Raw genomic sequence first — 19,676 nt, forward strand, 5'->3', positions numbered from 1 at the left:
ACCTCTGGGGGCAGGGCTAGTGCTAGGGGGCTCTGGGAGTGGGGGGGTTCTAAGAGGTGAGGAGCTGGCACTGGGAGGCTCTGAGGGCAAAGCTAATACTGGGGGGCTCTGGGGACGAGGCTAATATTGGGGACTCAGGGCCGACACAGGGGAGGACTTTGGGGGGCTGGGTGCAGTGGGGCTCTGGAAACAGGAGGCTGTCTGTCTCAGCCTTAGACATTCTGTCTACTCAAACAATCAGCTGGGGCTGATACTCTATTCTTCTATTTCACGCTGAACTATCTCATCAATGGCTGGGGAACCAACTATAGCTACTAAGATGAAGAGAAAGTGACAGCAAGGCTACAGAAAGAATAAGATTTCTTGGAAGGAAGTAATACACTGATGACAGTCCTTAATTCAAGGACTTGACATCTATTTAATTTAGGCTGTCAGAACACGTTTAAAATGCCCAGTCTGATTTTGTCACTTTTTTTCTTGGCAGGATTTCTTTTCCCATGTTTCCCACAGAAGCATTATGTGACTTGATTTTTATTTCTTTCTCCTTAATATTTTACATTTTAAATGAATCTGATGTTTGTAAAAGGCCTGAGATTGACTGTGCAGGAGCACCACTTCTTTATTCCCCCCTCTGCAACAGAACATGTATAGCGCACACAGCAGCAATGCAAACTACTCCATGTTGCTCCTTCAATTTTGCCTCCACCCACTAACTTAGAAAGAATTCCTCTGGATGCAAAAGTTCAGCGCAGTCTCCAGTTAAGTGCAATAGTGAAAATGATAGTGTTCCTAGGACTTGGATCCTGTGTCCTAGTCCCAACTCCTTGGCTACCCAGACTCTAGGCCAGGCATGGCAATAATTTTTGCCAAAATTTTCAAACATTTTTTGAAGTGGCCCTGGGCCGGCCTGGAGGGGCGGAACCAAATCTGGAATGGGCAGGGCCAGAATGCTTCTGAGCTTCCCCACCCCCAGACCATTATTGGTCTGGGGTGGGGGAGCCCCTTTGCTTTCCCCTTCCCACTAGACACGCATGCCCCTGGCAGGCCAAATCCTGATTGGCCTGGAGGTGGGGGAAGCACAGGAAGCCTCCTCCCACCCAGCAAGCAGCGTGTGGCACTTTGAAGTGCCACGCACTCCTCGCAGGGCCAGGATAGGGCAAAGGAATATTCATGCAGCTCTCCCGCCCCCAGGCCTGATTGGCCTGAGGGCAGGGAGAGTGCGCAAAGCATCCTCCGCCCTGTGAGGAGCATGCAGCACTTTAAAGTGCCACGCGCTGCTCGCAGGGCGGGAAGAGACATCACGGGCTCTCCCGCCCCCAAGTCCTGATTGGCTGCATGAAGCTTTCCTCACCTTGCGCAAGTGTACAGCACTTTGAAGTGCCATGAGCTCCACACAGCACAGGGGGGAGGGCGGAGGAGACTTCGCATGCTCCTCCTGCCCCCAGGCCAATCAGGGTTTGGGGGCAGGGGAGTGCATGATGTCTTCTGCCCTGCAAGCAGCGTGTGGTGCTTCAAAGCGCTGCATGCTGCTCCCAGGGCAGGAGGAAGCTTCACATGCTCCCCTAGGCGGGGGAGTGGCAGGGCCTCTGTGGGCTGGATCAACCCACTTGGCGGTCCAAAACTGGCAGCAGAGGCCCTTTTTCTCACCCCTGCTCTCAGCACCTCCTTTGCAAAACACTGTGAAAGTGCGGTGACAGAGTTAAGAAAATATCAAAGTAAAAGATTCAGAAATGAAAAAAAAAATCATTTTGCCATCTAAAAAGCCCACTGCTAAAATTTAAAAACTGGATTTTGAAAAGGTAACTAGGAACTGAATCCGGAGATCCAGAAATGGTCAGATTCTGGCCCACATTAAACCTTTTGGGCTGCAGAAGTGACATAAAAGAACCTAAAAGCCATCCTAACTAAATGAGTAGATAAGGATTCCTAGGGAGTGAGGAAAATCTTTAATTGGTACAAAGACTGCATCCCCAGATCTTGGCTCCTCTCTAGTCATGTACAGGTATAGATAATTTCTGGCACAGAGGGTGGAGAGATTGCCAAAGCACATTGCATTTAAACATAATGGTTCTTAGGGAGCTATTTAGAATCAGATACAAATAACAGTGGCTAATCTGGGCTTGTTCAGACTAAGATTTAACATGTTAGCCAATGTGCTAAATAAGATGTGATGTTGCACCTTCATATTCTGTATGGAAGTATGTGTTTGAATATGAATATGCCTAACTCAAACATGCTGCTTTATGCAAAATGTGGCATGTAAACTACCACTGGAGAACTTGTAATTCCCTGAATGTGTATATTTTATTTGTGTGAATGTATAATTCTTGTATTTGAAGTTGGAAATATGAAATATGAACTTGTTCATATATCGAAATGTGCTAATGAAAGCCAGTGGTAGTACTGAAGCAACTTAATGGCACAGTACTCTTATTTTTAATCTTGTTTTTTCTGTAAGCCTGAACTATGGTTGGTCCTACCAAGACATGTGGTCAGGTTACCTGAAACGACAACCCTTTTTGGATGTGGTACTTTTCCTTGGAGGTACAAGAAGGTGGAAGCTGAACACAAAGGATTCCCACCTTGGGCAAAATTGATTTATAGGCAGGGAACCAAACAATAGGGAGTTGGCAGTTGCAAGACACCAAGGCACCCCTTGCTTGCCACCCAGATGACTGCTGGAAACACCTAAGGCCTTGTCTACACTGGCAAGTTTTGTCACCTTTTTGACAACAAAACCCAGAGAGCATTCACTCTGCAACACAACAAAAGTCGCAAAGAACGCCTAGTTTCGGCAACAAAAAACTTCCTCTTCGGGGAGGTACGTCCCTCCCCCATCCTTTACTGTCAACATTCATGCAGTGAGACCTAACAGCAGGCTTTTTTCCAAGTTTATTGAACTCCAGGATGTTTTCCCACTACACCTGATTAGCCACTCTGGCCAGCGCTTTGAACTCTTCTGCTCTGCAGTCATGTTAACAGGTAAACAATGTGCCCCTCTCCCCTTGCAAGCCCCGAAAACTTTAAAATCCATTTTCCAGCTGGCTGGCTCAGAGATATCAATAGAATCTCGTTGGGTAACGATGTCAAAAGCTCTTCCTGAGCTACTTATTAATTTTCTCACGGAGCTCCCATAGCAGGGCTGCTCCCTTCCCACCCCCATGGGACAACATTCTCCCAAACCATTCCTCCGTCTGTGCTGCTGGAACCCAGGTATCACAGAGTTGGGCTGCATAAGGAGTGGGACGCTCCCTCCTCCCTCATGCATTCAAAGGCAGAGCCCACATTTGCCTGTTAACCTTCGGCAGGGAGATGTCAGCCAGAGTGATGGCAGCCTGTGGACAAGTTTAAGATTATTACAAATTGTTTCCATATACACCTGCTGCAAAAGTGTGGGCTCTACTTACTTATGTCCCCATGCCCAACCCTTCTCCCCCTCCTTCAACCTTTAAAACTCACCATGATCAGAGTGACTGGAGAGATCTGTGTTTGCTTCTAGGGTACTGGTTTTGTTCAGGGAAGTGGATGTAAGTGAAATGTTTCAATCTTTATCAGGAAGAGTACAGTCACTCTGTTGTTAATGGTTACTTTTCCAGACCACACCTTGAGAAGACAGACATACTCCCCCACTGATAGGCTCTGTCAACTCAGGAAAAGACCTTGAAGGACCAAATAGGACCAAATGAAGGATGTTTTGCAACATTCAATGCTCCAAAATCAATAAAAGGGAGGAGAGGCACCCGGGGGAAGAAAGCTAGAACAGAAGCCACCATGTTAAAGCTCATGGAAGACCAAACTGAGATGCTGAAGTGTCTAATTAAGATGCAGAGCAAAAAGAACCAAAGGCCTCTCTGGCAGCATGTGCAGAATTCTTTACCAACCAATCCACCCTCTACACCCACACAGAAGCCTACCTGGCAGCACATGCAAAATTCTTTAGCCAGCAATCCTCCCTCTGTGCTCACACACTCCTTCTCATATCTTGGAATGGTTTTTTACCAGCATACTCCACTCATCACAGCAGCTGTGACTTCTGACAATTGGACGTTAACCTAAGTGTGAGGTTTTCCAATAACCTCCACTCTTCCTTACCAGCAAGTATTCACCCTATGGCTGTATCTACACTGCCCCCATTTTGCGCAAAAAATATGCAAATGAGGTGGTGTGGAATATCACTGTGCCTTACATGCATAATTAATTAGGCTGCGTTTTTGCGCAAAAACCCACTCTTGCACAAGCACCGTTCTTCCTGAAAAAAATGCAGAAGAACAGAGCCTCATTAATTATGCAAATGAGGCACGGCAATATTCCACGCTTCGCCTTATCTGCATATTTGTTGCGCAAAATGGGGGCAATGTAGACATAGCCTTTGTGACTGTTATTGAAACAGATCAATAACAGACAGAACTGATGAAGAGTTCAGTGAATTTCTCGTGTGTGACACAATGCATACGAATCGCTCTGGCCCTGTTGAAGTTTGTAACATTCCTTGGTTTCATGGGAATGCCATGCTCCAGATGAGTAGTAGGATAAGGCAGGGAAACAACTCGAAGACAAAGAAATGCCAGAACCCTTCACTGTCAGATTGGTTCCTCAGAGCTTATATAAGGCGACGCCCTGGGGATATGATTCTTCGCAAGGTCCAGCCTGCCATAGAGACACTTCCACCTCGCTGTCAATCTGCCAAAGGCTCATCCAACAACCATCACCTAACCTTTTGTTGCTCCTTACTGCTGTCCAGGTGCTCTGTGTAAGGGTTCACGAGCCAGGGCTGTAGGGGGTAAAAGCTGGGTCACTGAAGATCACTATAGACATTTCCATATGCCCCAAGAAAGTCCTTGCCTGCAGCTTTCTGTACAGGCCACTGTTCCTAAAGGTGCATGCACAAACGCACCTTTCCAGGTTCCCCCCCACATTTATGTCTATGAAATGTCCATGGAGATCCACAGGTGCCTGAAGCTCCATTGTAAAGTACCCCTTCCAATTAACGTACTCTGGTGCAAAGTGGGGTGGCTCTATAATGAGAATATCTATGCCATCAATTGCCCCACCGTAGTTTGAAACGCTCATTTCTGCAAAGCCAGTCACTATGCTATCCACATTTCTCATGGCCACAGTCCTACAAAGCAAAATGTGCTTTACTGCCTTGCACACTCGCAGAAGTGCTGCCCTGACAGCAGACTTCCCCAAGCCAAACTGATTTGCAACTGAAAAGTAGCAACTGGCGTCTCCAGCTCCCACAAAGCAATTGCAACACACTTCTTTACCAAGAGAGCAGCTCTCATTTCGGTGTCCTTGTGCCACAGTTCAGGGGCATGCTCAGCATACAGCTCCAGGTTGCTTTATACATCCTAAACATCTGTAGTCACTGCTCTTCATCCCACATGTGCATGACAATGTGATCCCACCACTCAGTGCTGGTTTCCCTGGCCCCAAAACGACTCTCTACTCTGCACATCTGCTCTGTGATAGCCAAATGCAATGTTAAGTCACTGCTGTCCACGTCACTCACCCAGTCATCCTCATCCTCATCTTCCTCTGAGAGTTAGTTCAACAGTAGTTCTTCTGAAACGTGTGATGTCCTAAGCAGATTGAACACAGCATGGGAAAGAGATCTGGTATCCATGATTTCTCACAGGAGATCCTGGAGTGCACAGCAAGGACTGCCAGTTTCAAATGGCGTGAAAGCAAAGAGGTGGTTGATGGGATGTTTTCACGTTCCCAAAATGCCTTGCGCTATACAGGCAGTCCCCGGGTTACGTACAAGATAGGGACTGTAGGTTTGTTCTTAAGTTGAATCTGTATGTAAGTCGGAACTGGTGTCCAGATTCAGCCGCTGCTGAAACTGATCAGTTTCAACAGCGGCTGAATCTGGACGCCAGTTCTGACTTACATACAGATTCAACTTAAGAACCCCAGGCATCCCCAAGTCAGCTGCTGCTGAAACTGATCAGCGGCTGATTCCAGGAAGCCCGGGGCAGGGGCTTCCTGTAGTCAGCCACTGGTCATTTTCAGCAGCAGCTGACTTGGGGACGCCTGGGGCAGAGCAGCTGGGGTGCTGCTGGGTTGGTCCAGTAGCGCCGCCGCGCCTCGGCGCTACTGGACCAACCCAGCAGCACCCAAGCTGCTCTGCCCCAGGCGTCCTGATTCAGCCGCTGCTGAAACTGACCAGCAGTGGCTGAATCGGGACGCCTGGGGCAAAGCAGCTGGGGTGCTGCCCGGTTGGTCCAGTAGCGCCCAGAGCGGCACTACGGGACCAACTGGCAGCGCCCCAGCTGCTGTACCACAGGTGTCCGGAGCAAAGCCGCGGAGCACGGGGGCAGCGGGACAGCCTAGACGCGCCGTAGCTGTCCTGCTGCCCGCGTGCTCCGCGGCTTTGCTCTGCTTTGCCCCCCCGTCCCCCTGCCCGCGGCTTGGCTCTGCTTTGCTCTGCTTTGCCCCCCCCCCCCCCCCCGGTCTGCAGACCGGGGGGAGGGGAAGCAGAGCCAAGCCACGGAGCAGCGGCCAGCTGACGTCTCCCAGGGGGACGGGGGAGGGGGGGCAAAACAGAGCAAAGCAGAGCCAAGCCGCGGATCACGTGGGCAGCGGACAGCCCTGTCCGCTGCCCGCGTGTTCCGCCGCTTTGCTTCTTCTCCCTGGTCTGCTGGAGACCAGGGAGAGGAAGGGCCCCATTCGTAACTGCGGATCCAACATAAGTCGGATCCGCGTAACTCGGGGACTGCCTGTATTGTGCATTCCCAGACTGCCTATCAATTGAAGGTAGTAACAGGCACTGTGGGATGCTTAACCAATTTGCTTTGCTCTTTCTGTCAATGGGGGAGGTAAAAATGTGTCCAGGTCAACAGAGGGTGGCAGTGTAAACATGATTTGGTGACTTTCTTTTTGATGACTTTTGGAGGAAAAAGTAATGTCGACTGCAAAACTTCCCAATGTAGACACACCCTAAGACTAGACAGGGAAAAGGATCGAGCCCAAGTTAGGAGGCTGCTAAGCTTGTGAGAAAAGATCATTAAAACTACTGTTATGGAAAGGAATTGCATGTAACAAGTTTCTTACAGTATTAAGCTTCGCTGGTGTGTTTTGTTTTGTTTAGAAATTTATTTGTATCTGTCTGTTCTCACTTGTAACCACTTAAAACCTACTTTTTGAATTTAATAAAATCATTTTTGTTTATTATTAAACCCAGTGTAAATAACTGTTATCTGGAGGTGGGGGAGGGGACAACATCTGTACATCTCTGTCTTTCATTGATAAAAGGAGGGAGCAACATGCGAGCTTGCTCTGTATAAAACTTTTATGCAGAGTAAAAGAGATTTATCTGGGACTTTGATCCCACTGGGGCTGTGCACCTGGATTCTGTAATTGAGCCTATCCACAGCTGGTCTGCTCTCAGAATCGGTGTTGCTCTGCTGTGACACCAACACTGTGCTTTTGCTGTGGAGACCAGACGTTCTATCCCAGAAGGCAGGTAAACAGGCTCAGTGGTATGATCAGCAGCCCATCAGCGCAAGTCTCAAGGAGATCTGTGACTCAACCCATCACAATATATTTGAAAAAAAAAATTCCAGTAGGCAAGACATACTACCTTTTACACATAATGAACTGGATGAGTTGAAGTCAAGGTAGTAGGGATGTGAGTGGTGTGTGCCTCTTTTACTCAACTAAGTATGTAGCCCATGTTAAAGCCTACCCTAGGTCTGTAGAAGATGGCAACTGATGTTTAACATCACACATTTAAATCCTGATCTGAGAAACTAACTTGCACCTAGGACCACCTACATCCTCAGCCAGTCCCGTTGTCAAGAAAGAGAAAAAATGACAGAGCCACATTTGTCTTCCACCCCCTGGTAGTCCCATGCTCTGGTCCTGTGCAGCAAACACATTAGGTTACTACTTTTTTGTTCATACACACCTTCTTGTATAACCATTTTCTATGAGGTTTTCTCTTCTTTGATCAGCAATGTAGTAACTGTGGTACAGATTTTCAAAGCTATTTTAGGTACCTACAGATACAAATGGCACTTCTAACACTCACACTAAGTTCGTACCTTGGGATCATCAGGCTTATTGCTTTCATGGAGGATTTTGATATTTCAAGATTTAGTTTTGTTCCTATTTGGAAAAACCCTGAAGATCCCGGCTTCATGGCAGTCCACCTGACTAGTTGTGTCAGAGCTACAGATCCTCGGAGTCCCAGCTGAGCAAGAAGCTTTTGAGCCAGCACTGAGTACCCAATGGGCTGAAAGGGAAGACAGAAGCCTAGAAGTTCTGCAGGCAAGCCGCAGAGAAGCTGGGAAGACCCACTCAATAGCAGCATGCCATATGAACTACAGAGACGCTGAGAGGTATGGCATCTCCAGGAGGGCTGCCAAACTGCAAGGAGTCTAGAAAAGCAGGCTATATGAAACCAAAAAGGTTTAAGAGAGAAACCTGCCTAGTTTCCATAAGACGTTAGTCAAAATCAAGCCATTTCTATGAAACATTTTGATTTCCAAGAATCAGAATTCTCCTGTGGAAAAACATTCTACCTTTGTAAATCTGGCCCTTTTTTGCTGCAAAGAGGTGAAGAATTTTTCTTAATCTAAGGAGAATATATTGCATAACACATTACAACGCAAGATTTCAAGTTATCTGTGAATATCTGATTATATTCATATTGAAAACATCTTTCTTATGTATTCATACGGTAAAATCCTGGTTCATTGATATCAGTGGAAGTTTTGCCATTAACTTCAGTGAGGTCAAGATTTCACATACAGCTTTCCCTTAAGGGGTTGCTGGTACTGCCATTATAACTTTCATATAGCCATTATATTTCCTATTTGCAGAGGCCCTCATAAAATTTAGTTTGTGAGATTAAAGATGACATACTGCTGGAAGCAATTAAAATCAAAACAAATGTCAAGTTAGTATAACTGCATCTATACACAAAAATAATGGGATAACAAAACGATGCCTTTCAAAATCTTAATGTCCTCTTCTATAACTCCAACACAACTTTAGAATGAAAATGCTAACAGACTGTGTTACTTGTGATGCAAAAGCACTATTACAATACAGTTTCTAAAAGGTACAGGAAGGTCATGCAAAGCATCAAACCCCCTTGGAATTAATGCTGCTGGATTTATGATGGAAGACAGCACGTAACTCAGCCATTTAGAAACAAGGAAAACTCACTTGGTATTCATAACATTTGGAATCACAGTATATTATTCCTGCTACAGTGGACAAGGCTACAAACAGCATTTGTTTTACACAAGTAGCAGTCTAAAATAGATTTTTCCACATTAAGCATTTAATTCAATTCAGTTTGTTTGTAATGGGACAAAATCTTAATTTATAACAGAAAGATTTAAGGCACTACTAATGCTATGAAGGAACGAGCAGAACTGGCTGGGAATGGCAAAAGCGGAAACAAGATTAAGATATAGCAGTTTAATTTCCCCCACAATGATGCACTACCAGCTGTGTAAACTTTCTTTAGTTAAACAAATACTCTAAAAGCAAACAGCTAGCAGATTTATGTTCTAGCTTGTTTCCTCAGCAGTAAAGTCTCCTTAAAAAATCATTGCACCCCCAACTGTAAAACAAATAGAGACAAATACATGGATATGATAAAACAAGCTCCTGAGCAAATTTTAATTTTTACATTCAACTGTGAATTCCTGCTGACACAGCTGAACTCCAATCACACATACTATATACACTGTCTGAATGCACTGAACAATCAAAACAGATGCATGTAATATACTATTGTAGCAGACTGCCATATACAGACATTGACAACTGGAATTTTTGCTTTTGTCTTTTAAAGGAGAGGAGACAGCTCTACCTGTTTATTCCAACAACATGCACTGCTCATTCGGTATAGTTTCCTCTTCTGGAAACTCTGAAGTGGCCTTGTTCGGGCTGACGTGCTCATAGTTTCAGATGGAGATCTCAGCCTTGTCCTGTCTTTTCTTCTTTTTTTGATGTGTTGATGATCAAACAACTGGCTACTAGATGACATTTCCTCTCTGTTGTCTGAAGCTCTGAAATTCCATGAAAACACTGAAATCAGTCAAAAAGGTCAAGAATGCTCAATGTATAAAGGCAACCTCCCACAATTAGTAAGTAGATTTACCAACCAAAACATATTATACCCATAATTCTAGAGACACCCAAAATTAACACTTGAGTTTTAACATACTATTTCAAGAAATCACAACTTGTGGCATAGGTAATTCCTCACTGGTTTATTAACATTATGAATTTCTTTTTGCAACACTGTGAGGAATTCTATTGATCTTGTTCACATTTTCTTTTCTATTCCCAGACAAAACCTATTTTAAAACTGACTTAAGTTTGAGAGTTCATAACAGTTCCTGGAATTATACTTACTTTTAGAATAACTACAGCAGCTAAGTCATGCATTTTACCTTTAATGATGAGAACTCAATACCACAATTTATGACATTCTCCTATTTATCTACGTTCCACTGAAGTTAATGAAATTACACTGGCATAAATGAAGGAAGGCTCAGGTTCATTATCTAGTCTCACTGTAGCCTAGGTAGTTAAATTAATATAAATTATTTGGCAAATGTAACTAAACTACTATAAACTACTATGCTATTAGTTTATGTAAAGGGACTAATAAAACTGAGGCTAATTCAAAATAGAAGATATCAGCCTAATGTGACAAAGTGGGATATATTTCTATCAAAATTCTAAACTCAATTTTGTATCGTGTTCAATACATGTCTATACTTGCCTAAGGCAAGCCTACAGAATTGCATACTAGACAACAGCCCTTCCTAGGAAAAGTATTTGACATCGTGTTAAAAGACTATACTGAGAAGCTACCAGCAATCTGGAGCCACTAGATTTGATTGTATCTCAAAGGCTGTCTCACTCCCCCAAATGAATACACAGTGGCCCACAGAGGGGCAGGAGCATGGCCAAGGGAGGGAGGCTGAAGTCTTCCAGTAGAGCACATGGTAAGGAGACCAAAATTCTATTTTATTCTGAGGAGGAGGATTTCCAGAGAGGAGGAAGGGGGGATTCCACAGGCTGAACACAGATAAATAGTGAGCAAAAATTATCTTCAGATTTGCAGGGCGCCTTGCCACCAAGCCCAGCTCGGACTGCACTTCTGAAACTGGGCAGGCAGGGCTCTCTGGTCCAGCAATATTCATGGTCCTGCCAGACCACAGATGTTGCTGGACCAGAGAGCCCCAGATTTTAGAGGTTTGACCTGTACTCCTAGTGGGGCCAGAGTAGGGGGTATTGCCCATCTTTTTGTTGCTACTCAAGTGCTTCTAAGAATAGTCACTCTGGGTAAGAAATTCCACTGCTAAATCTATGTTCCTTGCTTTGTTCCCAGGTTGCCTGAAGGAGTTCAAATAGAAGTCCAGAGAGACCTCAGCCTAGGAGCAGCATGTAAGAATGGAAGGCTCTGAAGCACTGATTTTCGGGGTCTTGGGTAGCTGCACTGAAGAGTCCCATCTCGCACGAAAAGGCCCAGGAACAAGCTCTGAGCCTGAGAATGTGCCTTACTGAGAACTAGAAAGACAGACTCTGCCCAGACCAGTTGGTTTGGATGAGACTCAGAAATTAAGACCCCTCACAATAGGGCAGTGTTAATTTAGAGAGTTATTGGGCCAGGCTGTAACACTTATCTATCACATGTGAATTTCTCTAAATGTAATCATCATCTCCCTAAACTTGAACCACACACACCTTGCTTATAAGTCAACATTGGTTAGAATGCAGTATTTTAAAAAGGAACAAAAGCTATATTATAAGAAAGTAACTGAAAGTCAAAAATAGTACAAGCACTTTTATACACAATAGCAGAGCTGTCTGAAAGCAACTACATTTGTATTACCAAATTAGAACTGGTTTGCCTCATCAGACCAATTTCAATGCAGTATAAGACTCCAAAACATGCTCCACCTGGGTGGGAATGAATCAATAAAAGTGCACTTTACTTTTGTAGTATCCTGCTTTGTTTTGTTGCTGTAGCAACATCTGCCTGCAAAGTTAAAGGCTCACTACAAAAAGCATTCAAGTGTGCATTATTTTTACAACATCAAAGACCAGAAACAACAAAACACTGAATTGCCCGAGAAATGTCAGTAGATGAGCTATTCAGGGCCTGGTTTCATAATAGGCAATCTGTCTGTACCGACTGCTGTTATTTTTTATCTTGTTTGATAAAATCCACAAATCACAGATTTCTTATACAACTGTTAAGTGATAGGAGGCAATAAAACAATAAAAATGAGCTCATTACAACAACAACCATCAATCTTTTCTGACAACTAGCTCTAAGCTGCAAAACTGGGCCCTACAAAATAAGACTGTCTGCTAGGGATATGAAAGCCAGGGATACAGAGAGGAAGAAGGTGGGGCACTACAGCCCAGCGATGGGCGGGAGGGGCCGCTGAAGCCTGGCTGGAGTGCCCACCCCTGTCTCTCATTCCCCCCTTTAATTAGTTAACTGGATAAACAATATGTTTAACTAGTTAGCCAATTAAATGGGATTTTCCATTCCTATTGTCTGCATAAGACATTTCATTTTATATATAGTATAAAAACTATAATATTAAAATGTACATTACACACACCTGTATGACTTGGTATGTATGATGGGGTTTTTTTGACATGAGTTACTGTGGCCTTTTTACTCATCAGTGATGAAGTCAAGGAGTTAAGTATATGCTACCAAGAGCTGTGGCTGTGCTTTCTGACAAATTCTTGGTACAACAAAACTAAAGATCTCAGAGCCAGTAGCACTGTTTGAGGCTCCAGCATATAGCATGGTTTCCCCGACAAAGTCACCCAAATGGATTTCCCAACCCAGGTTTGAGGTATCCATTCTTATAAATGGAAATTCTGATGGCTGTCAAAATGAGACTCTACAGACTCTAAAGTCTATAAGGTGCCACAGGACTTCTCGCTGTTTATAGAGACTGGAAGTTCACCACCACCAGATGTGGAATTCTTGGATATGCTATGGCACTCCTTGGGAGTGTATGTGTGCCAGTACTCCTTGGGGGAGCAGGGATTGCCCCTTCTGAAATTGATGCTTAGCTAGGACTGCAAAGTCCATATTCTCAGTAAGAGAAAGAGACTCACATATGTGCAAGAGGCCATAAGCCTAGAAAACTCAAAAGGTTATTTTCATACCATGAGGCTGCACCTTTACCAAAGCTATGGATTTTTGAATCTCCTTCCTCGTAAGAAAGCAGCAACACTGTAGTATTGAGAGCTGCTTATATGAAAGTTAGTTTCTATGTCTGAGTGGAGAGAAAGGATTAGGCAGAAAAAATTGGAAATTCTACCACAAGGTGAAGTAATTCTTGATTTAGTCTTAGATCAACTACAGGATCTGGTCTTAGCAACTATAGCATAATTAAATTTAACATCCTGGAAGGGAAGAAGGGGAGCAGGGAACATCAAAGAAACTCATTACCATAGCATTTAACTTCAAAAAGGGAAACTACAAAAAATTAGGAGACTGGTTAAATGGAAATTAAACAGAACAACCATAAGAAAAACCTGCAAGATGCATGGAAACTTTAAAAACACATTAGACACTCAAACTAAAAGGGACTGGGGCCGGGGAGCAGATATAGTCTCTGGCTCCCCGCCTCACCCTGGGCATGCGGTTCCCTCTGGTGCTGTGCACCCTTGGTGGTGGGAGGAGACTTGGCTTGCTCCCCCATCCTTAGGTCTTGATTGGCTTGGGAGCGGGAGAGTGGCAGGGCAGTCACCGGCCAGGTCAACCCGCTTGGCAGCCCGGATCTGGCCCACAGAGGCCCCTGTGCCCACCCTAGTACACACAGATAGAAGATTACCTAACTATGTTTCTTTCTTGCTTACAAAGTTCATCACAGTTTTAAGGATGTTTTGCGCCCCTTGTTTGATTTTTCATTGGTAATATCTCAATCATTTCTTCATGCATAGCATTTCCACAACTATATCGTCCCAGAATACACAACTGATCAACGTCACATATGTTACTTGTCTTGTTCAAAGCAAACAAAAAATAAGTAGCCCTACTCAAATTTTACATTTGTTCCTTGTTGATTTTCACAGCTCTGTCATGAACTGTTTTTGCCGATAAAGGTATGTCTTGAATTTTCTGTAAGATTTTTGTCCTTGTTGTAAAACGCATCAAATAGTTCTTGACCAATTGTTAGCATGCATCTCCTCACATAACCCCTGTCAGTGAAAGACTTCCCCTCTTGAATAATGCTGTATGAGCCCGCAAAAATTGCGGCCTTTAAGTTCTCACCTCTTTTTGACCATGCTAACAGGATATATTGGGTCCAATGTGCATTTTTCACGGCAGCTCCTCATAGGCTTTTTTTCAGTGCATCAACCTTGGGGTATTTTGTAGTAAATGCTGCATGTTTTGTCATGGACTTATTTTTAAAAAATAATTAAAACAGTCTCTCAGTACAAATGAGACAGTGTGGAGAGACCCAGACCTATGCACAAACGTATACAAGTCTGTCCACTCCTTTTGAAAATTTCAGTACTCACCATTCTCACTGTTGGGGGTCACATGATAATGGAAAGATTTCTAGACCAACCAAATACAGTAAACTTCCGATAATCCAGCACCTTTAGGACCCAGGGGGTGCTGGATTATCAGATATGCCGGACTATCAGAAGGGGGGACTATGAGGGGTCTGGAGTGGGGTGGGAGGGGATGCCACAACAGACCCCTCATAACCCCCCTTACGATAGTCCGGCTCTGCCCCAAGCGTCCCTGATTCAGCTGCTGCTGGTCAGTTTCAGCAGCAGCTGAATCGGGGATGCCTGCAATAGAGCAGCTGGGGTGCTGCCGGGTTGGTCCCGCAGCGCCGAGGGGCGGCGCTACGGCACCAACCTAGCAGCACTCCAGCTGCTCTTGGGGACGCCTGGGACAGAGCAGCTGGGGTACTGCCCGGTTGGTCTCGTAGCGCTACCCCTCGGGGCTGCGGGACCAACCCCGCAGCACCCCAGCTGCTCTGCCCCAGGCGTCCGGATTCAGCATGCTGGTGAAACTGACGCTGCTGGTCAGTTTCGGCAGCGGCTGAATCCGGACGCCTGGGGCAAAGCAGCTGGGGTGCTGCCGGGTTGGTCTCGTAGCACCGCCCCTCGGCGCTGCAGGACCAACCCGGCAGCACCCCAGCTGCTCTGCCCCAGGGGACCCCAAGTCAGCTGCTGCTGAAACAGATCAGCGGCTGATTCCAGGAAGCCCGGGGCAAGAGATTATGAGCTTGGAGATACATTGTGATGACAGAAGATCCCCTTTATTGTGCTTCACTGTGGAGATGAGTAAGAGCTCGGATTTCCAGAAAGATCGAGTTCTGTCTATATAGAACGTGAGAGCTCTGCATACGTCCAGAGAATGAAGCATAGCGTCCTGAGGAGTGTGCTTAGGGTAAAAGAAAGGGAGAACGACTGGTTCATTTATATGGAAGTTCAAACAAACTTTGGGAATGAAGGAAGGATGTGGGCGCAATATCACACTGTCCTTATTAAAAATGGTATACGGTGGTACTGCCTTTAAGGCTGCTAATTCTCCAAATCTGCAGGCAGAAGTGATTGCCAACAGAAAAATTACCTTCAGTGTCATTTTTGATAGTGAACAGGTAGCTAAAGGCTCAGAGGGAGCATGGGTAAGAGTGTCTAATGCCAGTGGTGGTAAGCTACGTGGTGGGCATGTGTCAGAGAGGCCTTTTATGAATCTCTTTGTTTTGGGGTGTGCGAAGACTGAATAACTGTCTACTGGTTGATGAAAGGCAGTAATAGCTGCCAAATGGACTTTTAAGGAGGCAAGGGCCAACCCAGTATCCTTGAGGAACAAGACGTAGTCTAGAATTGCATGTAGGGGTGCTGTACCTGGGTACAACGCTTTGTCAGAATACCACAAAAGGAATCTATGCCATTTTTGGAGGTAAGTGGAACGGGTAGATTGCTTTCCACTATGCAGAAGAACCTCTTTCACTTGGTTCGAACGGTGAAGTTCCCCTTCATAGAACCAACAATGAGCCATGCAGCCAGGCATAGGACATGTGGCTGTGGGTGGAATAAGGTTGCACTATTCTGAGTTAAGAGGTCGTGATGAATTGGAAGGTGATAGACAGGTAACTGGAAGGTGATATCTGAGGAGACAAGGGAACCATATCTGTCGTGCCCACAACAGGGCTATGAGAGTAACCGTTGCCTCGTCTCTGTTGATCTTTTCCAGCACTCTGTGAATAAGCGGATCAGGAGGGAATATGTATAAAAGGGGGCCTTTCAAATTGAGGGAAAGGCGTCCCCTAGAGATCCCGGTTCGATGCCGGCTCTGGAGCAATCATGTCGACATTTCTTGTTTTTGTAGGAGGCAAACAAGTCTATTTTTGGATGACTATCAGTGGAAGATGGATTGGAGAACCCGCAATTGAGCTCCCTCTCATGGTTTGGGGCAAAGTGCCAGCTGAGGGTGTATGCTGTTAAGTTCTTGATGCCCGGTAAGTATGAAGCTTCCCAGATGACCATTTCGTATGCACCAGTTCCATAAACAGACTGTTTCGGTGCATAGAGTACCCCCTCGGCAATTTATATAATACATTGTTGTTATGTTGTCAGTCAATATTCTGATAGCATGGCCTTGAATATGTGCCTCGAATAAGGGCTGCAAGCATTGAAGGCAGCCCTTAGTTCCAATACATTGATATGGAAGGTGGTCTCTCAAATCGTCCATCGTCCTTGTATTGACATGTTGCCCATGTGGGCTCCCCATCCAATGAGAGAAGTATCCGTAGTTATGCAGGAAGAGGGTTGATCTCGATGGAACAGGACGCCTGCCAGAAAGTTGTCTGGATCGGTCCATCATTTGAGAGATCTTAGAAAATGGGAAGGGGGAGAGACTCGTCTGTGGACTTGTCATCTGAGGTGGGTATAAACAGACACAAGCCAGTGCTGAAGGGATCGAAAGTGTAGTTGTGTGTGGTTGACCACATAAGTCTCCTTTGGGGACATTGCCTAGCTCTCGATTGATCAAAGCTGTGCTGCTGATACCCAGAGTATGAGAACTCACAGTGTTTCTGATATGGGGTATATCTTTTGCAGTGGTATGGTGGGGTGCGCAAGGTCGTTCTCAAAACTTTGCTCACATGCAAGACCTCGTTGGTCTTTTCTGTGAACAGCTTCTGTTTATCGAAAGAGAGATCCTTCACTGTCCTTTGTAGCTCATGAGGGACCCCGGAGGATTGCAGCCACGAGGCTCTCCTCATAACTACAGATGTTGCCATAGCTCGAGTTATTGTGTCCGCTACATACAGTGCTATTTGAAGGGCAGTCCTTGACAATGCATACCCCTCCTGAACTATGGATTTCAATATCGACCTGAGTCCAGCAGGTGTTACATGAGTGTGGTAAGTTTGAAATAATTGTTGAAATTGTGATTTGACAGTAGCACTGAATAATTAGCTATGCGGACAACCAAGGTGGAGGAGGAGTAAAGTTTTCTGCCAAACAGATCCATTCACTTGCTCTCCTTGTCTGTGGTGACATTCTTATATTGTGGAAGCTTGGATCTGTGCTGGGCAGCATCCACCACAGCATCAGTTGTGGGTGGGAAAATAAAAATTCAGCTCCCTCTGGGGGGGGGGGGGGGGGAGATGAAGTACTTTTTTTCTGCACACTTGTTGGTTGGAGGCACTGACGCTGGGGTCTGCCAGGTCTCATCAGCGGCCTCCATAATGGCCTCGTCTATGGGGATTGTGATCTTTGCACACTTTGAGGGCTGAAGATTCTTGAGAAGCCGGAGTTGTTTCTTAGGTACTTCAGTTAGTTGAATCTCCTGGCTAGCAGCTACCCTCTTAAAAAGATCCTGAAATTGCTTCAGGTCATCTGGAGGAGACTGATCACTCCTCATCAGGATAACTGCCTCATCAGGAAATGAGGAAGACTGGACCATTGGTGAAATATCTGGCGGCTGCGCTTCCTTTCAGATAACTGACCCTCCTCCGGTTCTGACTGGTGAGCCATGGGAGGAACATTAGGAGGTGTGACTACTATCTGATGCCTATGAGGTGGCTGGAGAAAGATTGTGGGAGCACAGGAGACTGAATGTCCATAACAACAGGGTGGACCATATTATGACTGTTGATAATGGTGCCATGCCAAACTATATTGAGGATAGTAATGGTAGTATGCTGAGCTGTGATGTCTATATTCTGATCAGATAGGAGAAGAATATCTAGCTGAAAAGACACTCCTGTGATGAGTATGATAATATATCGGGAGATCTGGAGAATGTAGAGAATTTGGTGAACCTCTTGAGGATGGCAGAGGTGAATGAGAGATATATCTCCTGTAGAGAGATAGTGAGCGATCATATCTAGACTTATAGTGTCTGCTTTGGTCATGTACAGTATGTTCTGTGTCACTCCCTCTTAAACGGGATGAATGCGGAGAAGGTGATGCTGAGGATGATGCCGGAGAGAAACTCAACGGTTCCAGGCTTATATGTCTCGTAGAGTCACATTTTTGTCTAGCTTTCTTTGGTGCCAGTGGGCTGGACGGCACGTATGGTGCTGACATTGGGTCAGTTGGGGTATATGATACCTTTATTGATGAAGAAGTCAGAACTGATAGCGGTGGTGCTGGATTTGGCGGTGCCGCATCGGTCAGTGCTGTGATTGGTGGCGCCGCTGTAGTTGACACCGAGATTGACAGTGCCAAGACGGGCGGCACTGGAGTTGGTGATGCCATACTGGTCGGTGTGGTAGCTGGCGGTGCCGACTGGCGAGCGGGTCTGGCCATTGACAGCACCGACACAGATTTTTGCCAGGATTCTGAGTCGGAGGCCATTTTATACTGTGATACCATGGCACCCGATCTTCCCGGTTTGTAACCCACCCTCACACATGCCATTAAGGCCAGTGGAAGGGAACGGGTTGGCAAGGCTCTTTTTGAGCAGTAGCCAGCTGTAGAGAAGTGGCTTTCTGTTTTTCAGCCCTGGATGATCGTGAAGTGGCAGCTGACTGGGCCAACTCCACAGGTTGTAAGGCCTTGTTGAAGAGAAACATCTTCAGCCTCATTTCCCTATCTCTGCGTGCCCTGAAAGTCAGTTTGGTGCAGTGAACAGATTTCTGAGGCACAAGTGCCCACTAAGGCACTTAATGCAATTGGTATGACCGTCCAATGCTGGAATAGCATCACGGCATGCGGCGCACTTCTTAAATCCGGGGGAGCCCAGCATAACAGCTATCAACTAACTACTAAGGGAATTTTTTTTTAACTAAACTATCAAAGTGAACAAACTAAACTAAGTAATTTTTGTTTTCCTTTCTAGATTGTCCGAGGAGAGAAGGTTCGCTCCGTCTGCGACTGAGGCAGCGAAGAAGGAATTGGCAGGAGCTGGACCGCGCACGTGATCAAAAGGACATGAATGGCTCGAGTCATGAGCCACGCTTGCACGGTCCAGCTGACTACTGCTCAATTAAAACTCCGATCTGTGGCGCCGGGACAACCCGACAACAACAGTGGAGCACCCACGGGGACATCACTCGAAAAGAACTAATGTTTATTAGTACAATACTTTAAGAACTTTGAATGAAAGATGCAACTTGTAGCAAGTGCAAAATGGCATAAGTGGTAAACATTTTTCTACTATTCATTTCACACAATCTGCTGTGCAGGAA

General features: G+C 45.5%; 1 protein-coding gene across 4 annotated transcripts in view; it reads right to left on the reverse strand.

Moving 5' to 3' along the window:
- The window catches only part of KANSL1L (KAT8 regulatory NSL complex subunit 1 like), a 106,895-nt gene that overhangs the window by 38,675 nt on the left and 48,544 nt on the right, over positions 1-19,676 (reverse strand). For all 4 annotated transcript variants that reach the window (XR_012905316.2, XM_075933925.2, XM_075933923.2 and 1 more), the window contains one exon: positions 9,833-10,031. Coding sequence is in view for 3 of the 4 variants with exons in the window: in XM_075933925.2 (XP_075790040.2) it covers positions 9,833-10,031 (199 nt within the window). In the remaining variant the exon portion in view is untranslated. The remainder of the gene's footprint in view (positions 1-9,832; positions 10,032-19,676) is intronic.

The sequence above is a fragment of the Pelodiscus sinensis genome, chromosome 7 (assembly GCF_052426305.1).
Source record: "Pelodiscus sinensis isolate ZL-2025 chromosome 7, ASM5242630v1, whole genome shotgun sequence".
Classification (NCBI taxonomy): domain Eukaryota; kingdom Metazoa; phylum Chordata; order Testudines; family Trionychidae; genus Pelodiscus; species Pelodiscus sinensis.